The sequence below is a fragment of the Rhinolophus sinicus genome, linkage group LG15, assembly GCF_036562045.2.
Source record: "Rhinolophus sinicus isolate RSC01 linkage group LG15, ASM3656204v1, whole genome shotgun sequence".
NCBI classification, from domain to species: domain Eukaryota; kingdom Metazoa; phylum Chordata; class Mammalia; order Chiroptera; family Rhinolophidae; genus Rhinolophus; species Rhinolophus sinicus.
The window spans coordinates 10,716,082-10,728,360 of NC_133764.1; the positions used below are offsets into that span (position 1 = coordinate 10,716,082).

Sequence of the window (12,279 nt, forward strand, 5' to 3'; positions counted from 1 at the left end):
GCTTTCTAGGAGACATGGACGATTGAGGCATCTTATCATATCCTTCTTCCTCAGTTGTTATGTCCCTGATTTAGCCAACCACTTCTGCTGGCAATGATAATATAGAAGGAAAGAGAAAGGTAGGGCAACCCATAATTCCTTTTCCTTTCAGTCCTTCCATACTCATCAATAAACTGAAGGTAGACAAATGTTAATTTTTCTTTATGTAGAACATTAAATAGCAGATTAAAAACACCATGAGCAGTTGAGAAAAGAACTGGAAGTAAGGAAAACATCTTATATGTTAGTACCTTGAACAGCACTTTTTTCCTGCTTTTTGAACAAGGTATCCCTCATTTTCATTTTGCAGTAGGTCCTGAAAATTATGCAGCTGGCCCTGCTTCAGCCCCTTCTGTCACAGACTCTGGATTAATTTTCTCAAAACACAGTTTTAATTAGGCCACTCCTCAGCTCAAAGGTCTTCAGTGGCTTCTTGTTACCCTGCAGGATGGATCCTGATTCCTCAGGGTATTCCAGTCTAGATCCTCCTTTCCCACTAGGACCCAACTAGTCCTCTGCTAGAGCTGAGCCGGCCACTCCTGGGACAAGCTGTCCTTACTCCTGACTTCACACCTTTGTCCATTTCATTTCCTCATCCGGGAAGACTGCCCACACTTCAGAGCCCACCCCCAACTGCCGTTCATTTATTTAATGCATATCTAATGAGCATTTGCTTAGAGCCAGATGCTGTTTGGTGCCTGTGCTCCTGGGCCTCCCATCCCAATAAACAATAAAAACAAGCAAACAAATAAAATAATATTATGTAGAAAAATAAAACGGTGATGTGCCAGGGAGTGCCTAGCTGGTCAGGAATGGCCTTACTGAGAAGATGAGTTTTTTGTTTTGTTTAGTTTTTTTATAAATTTTATTGGGGAATGTTGGAGAACAGTGTGTTTCTCCAGGGCCCATCAGCTCCAAGTTGTTGTCTTTCAATCTAGTTGTGGAGGGTTCAGCTCACTGGCCCATGTGGGAATCCAATCGGCAACCCTGTTGTTCAGAGCTCATGCTCTAACCAACTGAGCCATCCGGCAGCCCCCAAGATGAGTTTTTTTTAATGCTTTTTTTTTTTTTTCCTCCTTCTTCTGCCTCACCTCCTCCCTTCCACTCTGGTTCAAGCCATTGTTTCTCAGTCTAGTTGTGTAGGACACAGCTCCCTGGCCCATGCTGGTATTATGAGCCTTGCGCTCCCCCCGGCAGAGGCAGTCGGTCGCTGGTCATCGGTCAGCCGCTCACTGCAGCTCTCGCCGGCTGCCGGCTGCTCACGCTGGCTGCCGGCCACTCACACTGGCCACCGGCTGCTCATGGCAGCACACAGTAGCCCACGGCAGCTCACAGCAGCCCACGGCTTCTCACGCTGGCTGCCTCTCTCATTTCCAGAGTCAGTCATGAAATCTGTGTCCCTTGATCCTTCTCCCCCCGAAATCCACAAAATCCCAGGGACTTGGCTATCTGGGTTCCCAACAACATGGGTCTTTGCAGAAACAGGAACAAGGAAAGAAAATAATTCTGAAACACAGACATGGGGGTGGGGAAATGGGAGTTATTATTTAATGGGTGCAGGGCTTCAGTCTTTTGAAATGAAGAGTTCTGGGAATGGATGGATGGTTGCACAACACTGTGAATATGCTTAATGCCACTGAACCATACAGTTAAAAATGGTTAGGATCGTAAATTTTATGTTATGTGTATTTTACCACAATTTAGAAAAATAAATGAAAGGGAAAGAAAAACAGATGTTTCTCTGCTGACCAGATCAAAGCTCCAACTCCTCAGCAGGACATACAAGGCCTCTGACCAAGCAGCCTAGGAAGCATCCCTAGTCTGCTCTCCTTCCATCTCAGCCTGCCCCTGGTTCAGCCACATCACACACCCTTCTTCATCTTTTATGAGCCTACAGGCTCAGACTTATATTTCAAGAAATATACACAAGGTTAGTGATATCAACAAGAGCAAAATCTCTCATCTATTGAGGACTTTCTCTATGTCAGGCACTGTAGTGGGCATCTGACCCACATGGTAGCATTAAAGCCTCACAGCAAGCCTATGAGTAGGGTAACTTCCCTATTTTGCAGATTTAAGGAGGTTTAGTCATTTGTTCAAGTTCACACTTCCAAAAACTTACCTTTTCGATGATGCTTAGTGGAATTTGCAACAGGGTTCCCTGGCACTTCTTAAAGATTTCTATTAAAGCATTTTACGTGTCTATCTCTCCCAAGACCCTGGTTCTCCAGGGCCAGGGACCTAACTGTATTCATCTCTGGAGTCCCTGCAGACTACCTAACACAGTGTTTGCCATACTGTCAGCAGCCAATAAACATTAGTTGAAAAAAAGAAAGAGAGGAAGAGAGAGATAGAAAGAGAGAGAGAAGGAACGGGGTGAAAAGAGGGAGGGAAGGAGAGGAAGAGAGAGGCAGCGGAGAGGGTGGACTAAGTGGGTAGACCAGGCCTGGAGACTGCAGGGTATGATGCCAAGCTCCGGAAAAGTTTGTAGGGGTGTGGGAGAAGCAGAGGACACTGGGCAGGCATTGTAGGTGCCCTTGGTGGGGGCCTGGCAGAGTCTGTGTCAAAGCAAAGTCATTCTTAATGAAAGAGTGTAGACAGCTCTGGTTGGTAATCAGGAATCTTGGAATCTAGGGCAGGCTGGAGAAAGAGAGGTTGGGGGCATGGTGTCCTGGACGGGGTGGGGTGGAGGGAGGAGAGAAAAGCCAGTCCCTGGGAGATTCCTCAAGGACAGAGAGTCAGGAAGTTGCCTCTCAGAACAATTCCTTTGGTAGGGACTCAGTTGTGCCCAGACGCTTTAACCTCTCTACCCACTGGCTCACACTGGAGGGCCCCACAGGACTAGTTTCTTTTCATTATTCAGGTCTTTGCTCAAGTGACACTGCCTCAGAGAAGTCTTCCTTAATCACCCAGCTAATGTTGCCCCCCCCCATCCTCTATTATATTGCTGGATTTTATTCCCTTTATAGAGCTAACCACTATCTGAAATAATCTTGCTTATTTATTTCTCTTGTTATGGGCTGCCTGGCCACCCCCAGCCCTGTATTGTGAGATTCATAAGAGCAGAAATGAATCTGGGCTCCCTGGCCATGCTGAGGACTCTTCTACAAAAGAATGAGACTACAAGAACAATGATGGCAGCACCTGTAGACCCTGCAAACTCAAGATTAGGAGGGACGGGAAGATTTGTGTCTCCTACCGTAGAGACTCTCCTGGAGCCTCCTTCCCCCCGGGGTGGGGGGTGGGGGGGGTCATTTATGCCCTAGCTCATCCCTGCAGAAGGGGACAGCAGGTCCAATGAGTGACTCACCCTGTGGCCTGGGTTACTGCTAGGAAGATCCTTGTGAGACGCTGGAAGCCGGGTACAGTGGGCTCTCCATGGGGTCTGGAGATGGGGAATGGGTGAAGAGTTCTTGAGAGGGAGGACTGAAAGATAGGTACTGAGGGTTGGAGTCCCAGGGCTCCCTAGGGTGTTGGGAGCTTTGAGCTAGGATGCAAGGATTCCTAAGATGGCTGAAGACTGGGAGCTGGGAGCTAGGGGCTGGGGTCTTGGCCATGAGGGTTTCCCAGGGAGCTGGGGGCTGAGGCAGGAGGATGGCCCTGAGAGGGGCTGAGGCACCAGAGATCTGGGGCCTGAGTCAACATATTCTTTGATGGCAGAGATAGTCCTAAATCTGTCTTTTTCCCAGCTGTGACCAGCACAAGCCAGTTCTTGTTTAATTGAGTAGAATGGAGCAAGGGCGGGAGAGTAGGAGAGAAAGAGGTGGCTTTTCCCCTCTATTCTCCTCCTTTTTTCTTTCTCCCTGCTGCCTCCACCCCTTTTCCCAGAACCCCTGCCCCCACCTCTCTATGACCCTCTCACGCCCCCTGCTGCTCCTTCCTTGGACAGAGCAGTGGCCAGTCTAAAAGACAACAGAATCTTTTCCCTTTCCTGCTGACTCCTTAGAACCAGCTTCAGAGGGAGGAAGCTAAAGTCCCAAAGGGAAGGGAGTAGATGTTGGGGAAGGAGGTGGGCTCCCGGCAACCAGAAAGTGACCTATATCTGGTGCGTGTGTGTCTGTGGGTGCTGTTGCTGGTATCTCAGGCTGAGTAGTCACTGCTTCCTCAGGAAGCTTTTTTTGACACCGGGTCTAGGTTAAGCTCCTGGTCTCCAAGCTTTCTCAACTCCCTGACTGCTCCTTTACAGCATTATCAGAGTTTCTAATTATTCACTTATTTGTTAGTCTTTGATGAATGCCTGCCTCCCCCAGGGGACTGTAAGCACCAAGAGAGCAGAAAGCAGGGTTGTTTTTGCTCATCAACACAACCCAGGCTCAGCACTGTGACTGGTACGCTGCCAATGTACAGTAAATATTTGTTGAATAAATAAATGAGTGACCTTCAAAAGGGGTTCTTTGGTGGGAATTTAATGGGTGGTGCCAGTGCCATTGCCTGAGCTCTGGGGACAGCTGTGAGTCCAGATGTCCTGGCTTCTGCTCAGGGCCCGGTCCATGTCTAGTCTCTGGTCTTGTGCCCAAAGGCTGTCCAAGCAAAAGGAGGCAGAAGAGGTCTCTCCTAGAGGGAGGCGGCATGGAGAAGGCACGGCATTAGGGCATTAGGGTGGTTTGGATCCAGAGGCTCCTCCCCTCTGCCCCTCGTCTCCAAAACTAAATTTTTTAAAGCATTTCCTCCCACTGTCCCCACCCTCTCTCCTCCTGTGGCCTTTCTCCTGCCCTCCCAGAGATTTCCAACGGTGTGCTGAGGAACTTGAACATCAGGCTCTCTTACCTGGCAAAGCCCCCAGGAAAAGACGCCCTTGCGGGTGGACCCAGAGATTGAGGAGGGAGCCCAGGCCCACAGGAGGCAAAGCAAGGATCTCCTTCTTCGGCCCCTGGCTCAAGACCACGCTGGACACAGCCAGCTTCAGCTGAAGAGGGAGTCCCAAGACCAGGGACAGATCGAGCCCTGGCCCAGACCCAGAAGACAGCACCACCTTCTGCAGAGTGTGTGGGACAGGGTAAGTGGGGGAGAAAAGAATGAAACACAGCTATTCCTTGTGGCACACCCCTACCTGCCTTAATTCTGCCTCTTAGCACACCTTCTATCTACTGGCCATTCTCACCTTCTAAATCCTGCCTCAGTTCTCCCGGCTTGACCTTCTATAAAGCCACATACACCCCAAGTAAACATACACTCTAAATAAATAGTTGTTTGCTTGCTGTGGACAGCTTCAAGATGTGTCCCCGGCCTCCTACCCCCATCCCTAAGCCTTCCTAATATTGACATTTTTGAGTCCCCTTTTCCCCACTGCTTCCAGGTGCCACTGAATATAGGCAATGTCCCCTCTTACTTGATTTTGGAGACGGAGGCTGAGCCAAGAAGGGTTTTCTGGGGTCCCAAGGGCAAGAAGGTGGCCAGAGCCTGCTGCCAGCTGGATTTCCAGTTCCAGAGAGAAGGCCCAGGGCTCTGCATGAGGCTGGGGAATGTCTGGCGGGGGGAGGGAGATGATCCTCCTGAGGCCTCAAAGCTGGGGATTCATGGAGGGAAGGATGGAAGGAGATGGAGGAAGGCAGACACAGAGTTGGCCATGGAAGGGGAAAAATAGCCTTTACCTTGGAGACTGAACTCTGCATGAGTCCCTGGAGGAAAGAATATCCCAGGTTGGGACTCTATAGCACAGCTTCTGAGGCTAGTGCGGGCAGACACTGAGGTCTGGGCCTGTTGGTCCAGCCAGTTATCCTGGCGCAGGCAGGCATCTAGGGCAGGGACCAGCTGGAGCCGGTGGGGAGAAGGGAAGATGCAAGGATGTTGGGAGTGGGGCATGTGAGCCCAGTCCCAGCCTCCCCACCCTCAGTTTATTCCCCCTGAGACACAAGCATTTGGCCTGTCCCATGTACCTTTCATTCCATCCCCTTTCCTCAAAAGTGTGGACATAGACCCCCATGGCCACCCAGCCAGCAATGTTTTACCAGCTTTGGTCAGGGTTCCCGCCCGTGATGCAGTTACCGGCAACCGGAGGCTGGAGACTGGGAACAGTAGCCCCCCTATTGCAATCCTCATGATGGGCTGGGTTTTTTTGACCAGAGTCCCAGAGACCTGTCTCAGGCGCAGCACCTCCTCCCCATCTACCCTCAGCAGCACTGAGTCCCCAACGATTTTCACTTCTACCTGCAGGAAGGAGGAGACAAGCAGAATCAGAGACCCCTGGGGCCTGCCTCCCCCACTTCCTTCAGAGGCAGCCAAGTATAACAGAAAGAACATGCACTTCAAGAGTCAGCTAGCATCTTTGGCTCACTTACGACTTGACACTTATACACTGAGCCTCAGAATTCCCCTTTGAAAAAATGGAGACAAGAATTGCAATTTCATGGGGGTTTTGTGCAGATTAAATGAGATGACAATGATAACAGGATGCCCAATAACTTGACTCTCTTCCCTTTCCTCAGAATAGCTCAAGACACCCCACCCCTCAGGATCAGATCTGGCTTACCTGATGCCACCTCCCATCATCCAGCCGGGGTCCAGCACCCACTGTAAGCTGGGCCCAGGGATTGTGCAGTTGGATCTCAGGCCTGCCATCTCGAAGTCCCAGCACAAACCAGTCATCCTTTGGGTTGGTATCACCATAAAAAATCACTCCCTCTGGATCCCAGGTTCGAAACTCAAAGGAGGAGGAGGTTCTAGAAGGACATAGAAGGAAAGACTGTGTATGGGGTGTGCCCTTTGAGGGAAAATATGGGATTTGGGAAGGTGGAGTTAAGGAGAAAAAGGAGGACAGGGAGACAGGGAAGAACAACTGATGGAGACAGCGTAGTATCAGAGGATTGGGTCAAGGGACTATATCAACCCCATACTTTGTGATCTTGGTGAGGTTAAAGGTCATGATGGAGACAGGCTCTTGTCCTGGGCCATTGCTGAGGTGCATAGCAGGAGGGTCCTGGATTCTCTATCAGAGAGAGATAATAAACAAGCTGGAATAAGGAAATGCCAGAGACAGACAGGGAGAGGCACTGCTATAAGGCCAGAGGAGAAAAGAAAGGAAGAGGGTAGAGCCAAAGTATAGCTCATTTAAACACATACATGGGCTGAGTACCCTGTCCCTTTCCTGCACCTGGGTGGAGGGAATCTGTCTCAGGGCCTGTCCTTGGTGGCTGTGAGGTGGCAGCAGCAGCAGCAGCAGTAGCAACAGCAGCCAACATGCTATAGCCAGAGGGCCTCTGTACTCCATAATCAGCTGAGGTCCTCACTGTGGCTCAAACAATTCTGGGAAGAATGTGAGAGCAGGCAGCCTTGTGCATGCTGGGTGGAAGGTTAAAGGTTGCCCTGGGGGAAGAAGGAGGGCAGGGGCATTGACCCTACCACCCCTCTGTGGGGACAAATAGGTGAGGGACAGAGTTCCTCTACTACCCTCCCCTACTGCCAAGAAAGTCTATGAGCTGGGAAAGGACACCTCATTCCCCTCTCCCCCTCTAGAGCTTAACCTGGGTCCTCCAAGTCTTCTGCCCACCTGGGGAGGCTGCCTGGACAGGCCTGAAGTGTAGAAAGGATCCTGGGCTCCTCAAGTAGCATCCCTGTCAGGACTAGAGCTGAGACATGGAATCCCAAATATCTGGCTGGGTGACTGTGGGCAAGTCACTCCACTGTTGTGTGTTAAGAGTCCTTGTCTGGGGGCTGGACCGGTGGCTCAGGCAATTGGAGCTCCCTTCTCCTAACACTGAAGGCTGCCAGTTCGATTCTCACATGGTCCAGTGGGCTCTCAACCACAAGGTTGCTGGTTTGACTCGACTCCCACAAGGGATGGTGGGCTGCGCCCCCTGCAACTAACAACGGCAACTGGACCTGGAGCTGAACTGTGCCCTCCGCAACTACGATTGAAAGGACAACAACTGGACTTGAAAAAATCCTGGAAGTACACAGTTCCCCAATAAAGTCCTGTTCCCCTTCCCCAATTAAAAAAAAGAAAGAGTCCTTCTCTGTAAAATGTGAAAAATAATACCTACTTTATGCGGTTACTGTGAATGAGGATTGAAATAATGCAAACACAGTGCATGGTATCTGCTGAGCACCTCCCTCAGTGTTTTCCCAGGCCTCTTTGTCTTGCCTCATAGGAAGGTATTGTCTCTGAGTGTGATTTAGTGGATACTAACAAGAGAGCCGCCACCCACTCCCAATTATCTTTTCTTACCCATTTATTGCAAAGCCTAACCATCTACCAATAGAAATTCATCACCCTCTCCCTGACGCATTTTAAAATACAAATGTCCCCAGAAAAGCAACACTTTGAGCCACTCAAGAGCAGTGTAGGAACAGCTTTCAGAGCTGAGGGGTCTTAGGGCTCGCCTAGGGTCTGCGTGTGCTTGAACAGGCTAGTGAGAGTGAAGGGTAGAGCAGATAATCACTACACACGTCAGTTAAAGGACGGGAAGGTGACTTTTGAGCCGTGGGGTTTCTCTGATGTAGGCTGAGACACCGGACAAGAGCGAGGAAGCCTCTGCAGCTAGGCCTTGACCCCTGCCCAGGCGCCCAGTCACGAGACCTCGCCTAGGTGGGTAGGGCTAGCGGGCGGGGACGTACCTATTCTGCAAGCTGATTGGCTGGCGGGTGGGCGCCAGCAAGGGCAGAATTTAGGGGCTACCAGGCAGTGAGCACTGCTTCGCCCCGCCCACCCCTCGGTCCCGCGGTAACCGCAAGTGGGTTTCTGCTTCCCAGCCCGCAGCCCCCACCATCGCCGCGCTTCCCCAACTTTCCGTGATCCGAGTTTGTAGGCCTTTTAAAAAGGGTCCCAGTTGCCCTTCTCCGGTTCCTGCAGAACAGAGTGGGGATCTTGGACCTCGGTCCCAGACGGTGGGGATCGGGATGGTTTCCGTGCGGATCCGAGAGGCCGAGGAGGGAGACTGTGGAACTATCCTGAGGCTGATTCGGGTGAAGTCTGAGGGCGGGAAAACCAGGGTCGCAGAATAGGTCAGAGAGGCGCGGCTGGAGAGGGCGAGGAGGAGGCCGAATGTGGGGGGCCGGCGGCGAGAGCAGGGGAGGATCGCGCCCTGAGATCCTGCTCTAGGACCTGCATTAATCTAGCCTCTGTCCCCACGCCATAGGAACTAGCTGACTACGAGAAACTCTCGGATCAGGTGAAGATCAGTGAAGAAGGTGGGAGCCCAGCGCCTGGGTCCTGACGGAGGCTGGGGAGGAAGTGAGGGGTGGATTCCCCAAGCTGTAGCTCCGGGTTGGGCACACACCCAGGCCCTCTTTCTCTCTTTGTCACTACTCGGATCTCTGCAGCCCTGAGGGCAGATGGTTTCGGAGAGAATCCTTTCTATCACTGTTTGGTAGCTGAGATTCTTCCTGTTCCCGGAGAGCCACAGGGTAAGAACACCCCCACGTCCGCCTCTCCTGTCAGCCTTAGAGTTCTCTCCCCAAGGCACCCAGCCACGTGAACCCTCTTTTCTCTCTGTTTTTCAGGGCCCTGTGTGGTGGGCTACGGGCTATACTACTTCATCTACAGCACATGGAAGGGACGCAACATTTATCTGGAAGACATATACGTGAAGCCAGAATACCGGGGTACAGGGCAGAGGCTGAGGCTGGGGGGGGGAGAAAAGCAACCCATAGACCTGAAAACCATCTAATCCCAGCCTATGGCCTTTTTTGGTCCCCTTTAACTCACACAATCCCTTTTTTTGTCTTTTTCTCCCCACATCAGGTCAAGGAATTGGTTCCAAAATAATCAAAAAGGTGGCTGAGGTGAGGGGGGGCGGGATGGGGCTACAAGCCAGCCCTGGAAAGGCAAAGGCGTATGGGAGGCACCCAGTTTGAATAGAGGGTGAGAAAGCCTTTTCCTTTCTAACTCCAGGAAAGTGAGTGATATCTTTTCCCACAGGTGGCCCTGGATAAGGGTTGCTCCCAGTTCCGCCTGGCAGTCCTGGACTGGAACAAGAGGGCCATGAACTTGTATAAGGCCTTAGGAGCCCAAGATCTGACTGAAGCTGAGGGCTGGCACTCCTTTCGCTTTGAGGGAGAGGCGATGAGGGAGTTGGCAGGAAAGTGACGCCATCCGTTGAGGATTTCACTGTATTTGAGCTTCTCCTTCCCCACCAGCCCAAGCACTCCTCAGAGACTGTCTCAGATGACAAAGGCCTCCCTGAAGGAAGGAGAGTTGGAGGTGAATATTCCTGAAATACATGAAGAGCAAAATTGAGGGAGAGGTCTTCCAACTTCCTTATTGAGGGTGAAAAATAAATGAGAATTACTATGTCCTGATGTGGTGTCGAGTAGAAGAGTTGATGACTTGATGTGCTTCAGCCCCTTTATGACCCTTCCCCACTGTTCTGGTCAGTGGATGTTGCTCCTGGGGGGAAAGGTGGGCCCAAGATGACTTTCACCATTAGTGGGCCAGAGTCTTGGCTTTGGCCTGTGGAATATAGAGAAAAGAATAGCAAGGAGTCAGGCTTGGCATGTGAGGCTTGTTGATAACTTGAGACCTAGACAAAGGCCTCTAAGGCCTGGATGAGCTGTGCAGGATCCGAGACTCAGGCAGGCCCACCAATTCAACAGAGGGAGCAGGCTGCCACCTGGTGGCAACATTTTGAGGGCCCTGGGAAGGACCACTTGCCCCAACTTTTTGAAAAACAGCTCAGCTAGCTAGTGCTTTCTTTTTTAAAAGTCACAAAGCCTTTGTTTTCAGTTCAGCAAAACCAAATCAAACCTTTAGGACCACATGGAGACAAGGAGGGGAAGAGGCTCGTTTCCCACTTTCCTAACATTTTATTACACAGGTAATGCAGATTTCTTGTAGAACAATTGGAGTGTACATATAAAATAAAAATAGAAGCCATAGCCTGACTTACATAAGTATATTAACCCTTTGGTATCAATTCTTGAGATTTTTTTCAATGTACATATATACATATAATTAGTTAAGTGTGTAGGGATTTATGAGACCATACTCCTTTGCAACCTGTTTTTCTCATTTAATATATTAGAAGCATTTTCCTTCCCATGCCATTAAACATACATCTGTCATCACTTTCAATAGTGGCATATTATTCCCTTTGTCGATGAGCCATTTGTTAAACGATCATAATTTAAACACTGAAAGGGGACAAGCAGGCAACATAAATGTGTAAATTGTAAGAAACAGGATCTATGAAAGTCTAGAGAGTTGAAGATCCATATTAAAACAATAACAACAAAAAAAAAGATTCAGCCAAACAGAACACTTCAGGGTCCCAAGTTTTCTAGACTAATGCCAAATTTTGGCCCTTAAAACTTGTTTACTGAAGATGGGCCTTTAGGACAATCTTTTATTGCCCCCCCCCGAGAATTCCTTAATTACAACTCAGAGAAATGTTTACAGGGCTGGCTAGGTGGCTCAGGCGTTTAGAGCTCCATGCTCCTAACTCCGAAGGCTGCCGGTTCGATTTCCACATGGGCCAGTGGGCTCTCAACCACAAGGTTGCCAGTTCAACTCCTCGAGTCCCGCAAGGGATGGTGGGCTCTGCTCCCTGCAACTAAGATTGAACAGGGCACCTTGAGCTGAGCTGCCACTGAGCTCTGGGATGGCTCAGTTGGTTGGAGCACAGGCTCTCAACCACAAGGTTGCCAGTTCAATTCCTCGAGTCCTGCAAGGGATGGAGGGCTGTGCCCCCTGCAACTAGAAAACGGCAACTGGACCTGGAGCTGAGCTGCGCCCTCCACAACTAAGACTGAAAGGACAACAACTTGAAGCTGAACGGCACCCTCCACAACTAGGATTGAAAGGACAACAACTTGACTTGGGTAAAAGGCCTGGAAGTATACACTGTTCTCCCATAAAGTCCTGTTCCCCTTCCCCAATAAAATCTTAAAAAGAAAAAAAGAAATGTTTACAAATTTATAAAAAGTTACAAATAACATGAATTCATACAGAACTATTTAAATAAGAATTTTCCCTCCAAATGAGAGAATTAGAAACTGGAAATCTGCTACATATGATTTAAAATGAAGAAAAAAAGCTAAATTGTATTAATGTTTGAGTATAACAACGGTACTAAATTTTGATGTTGAAACTATGCTCAAAGCTGTTGAGTGCGATTATTATCAAACTTTTTGTTTCTGTTTATGCTTCTGGCTGGGAACTGAAGAAGGGAGTGAGGCTTACAGTGACTGAAAAATTCTTTACATGGGGTCTTGTGACCATTGGTAGAGGGTAAGGTCTTTTTCTCTAGAGTCCAAGGACAAGATAAAAAGTCTCTGATTTGAAATCAGAATTAATCTGCTGCTCTG

General features: G+C 49.7%; 2 protein-coding genes across 7 annotated transcripts; one reads left to right on the forward strand and one right to left on the reverse strand.

The window, feature by feature from the left end:
• Positions 1-1,303: 1,303 nt before the first annotated feature.
• SHBG (sex hormone binding globulin) lies at positions 1,304-7,540 on the reverse strand. 5 transcript variants are annotated; one of them, XM_074319737.1, is made up of 9 exons: positions 7,526-7,540; positions 7,130-7,281; positions 6,873-6,964; positions 6,509-6,698; positions 5,988-6,186; positions 5,369-5,545; positions 4,807-5,014; positions 4,418-4,593; positions 1,304-1,545 (listed from the first exon to the last, which is right to left on the reverse strand). In XM_074319737.1, exons 2-9 carry the CDS (start codon positions 7,244-7,246, stop codon positions 1,319-1,321), a joined length of 1,386 nt encoding a protein of 461 aa, XP_074175838.1. In that variant the 5' UTR covers positions 7,247-7,281; positions 7,526-7,540; the 3' UTR covers positions 1,304-1,318. The 5 variants fall into 5 exon arrangements, with proteins under 5 accessions (XP_074175838.1, XP_074175839.1, XP_019600729.2 ...); XM_074319738.1 differs by lacking the exon at positions 7,526-7,540 and having other exon boundaries at positions 7,130-7,335; XM_019745170.2 differs by lacking the exons at positions 1,304-1,545; positions 5,988-6,186 and adding an exon at positions 5,631-5,790 and having other exon boundaries at positions 4,430-4,593; positions 5,369-5,505.
• Positions 7,541-8,616: 1,076 nt separating this feature from the next.
• Positions 8,617-10,275, forward strand: SAT2 (spermidine/spermine N1-acetyltransferase family member 2). 2 transcript variants are annotated; one of them, XM_019745221.2, is made up of 6 exons: positions 8,617-8,940; positions 9,114-9,165; positions 9,298-9,381; positions 9,478-9,579; positions 9,719-9,750; positions 9,896-10,275. In XM_019745221.2, the coding sequence occupies exons 1-6, from the start codon at positions 8,875-8,877 to the stop codon at positions 10,061-10,063; spliced, it is 504 nt and encodes a 167-aa protein (XP_019600780.1). In that variant the 5' UTR covers positions 8,617-8,874; the 3' UTR covers positions 10,064-10,275. The 2 variants fall into 2 exon arrangements, with proteins under 2 accessions (XP_019600780.1, XP_019600779.1); XM_019745220.2 differs by having other exon boundaries at positions 8,627-8,940; positions 9,719-9,759.
• Positions 10,276-12,279: the final 2,004 nt, after the last annotated feature.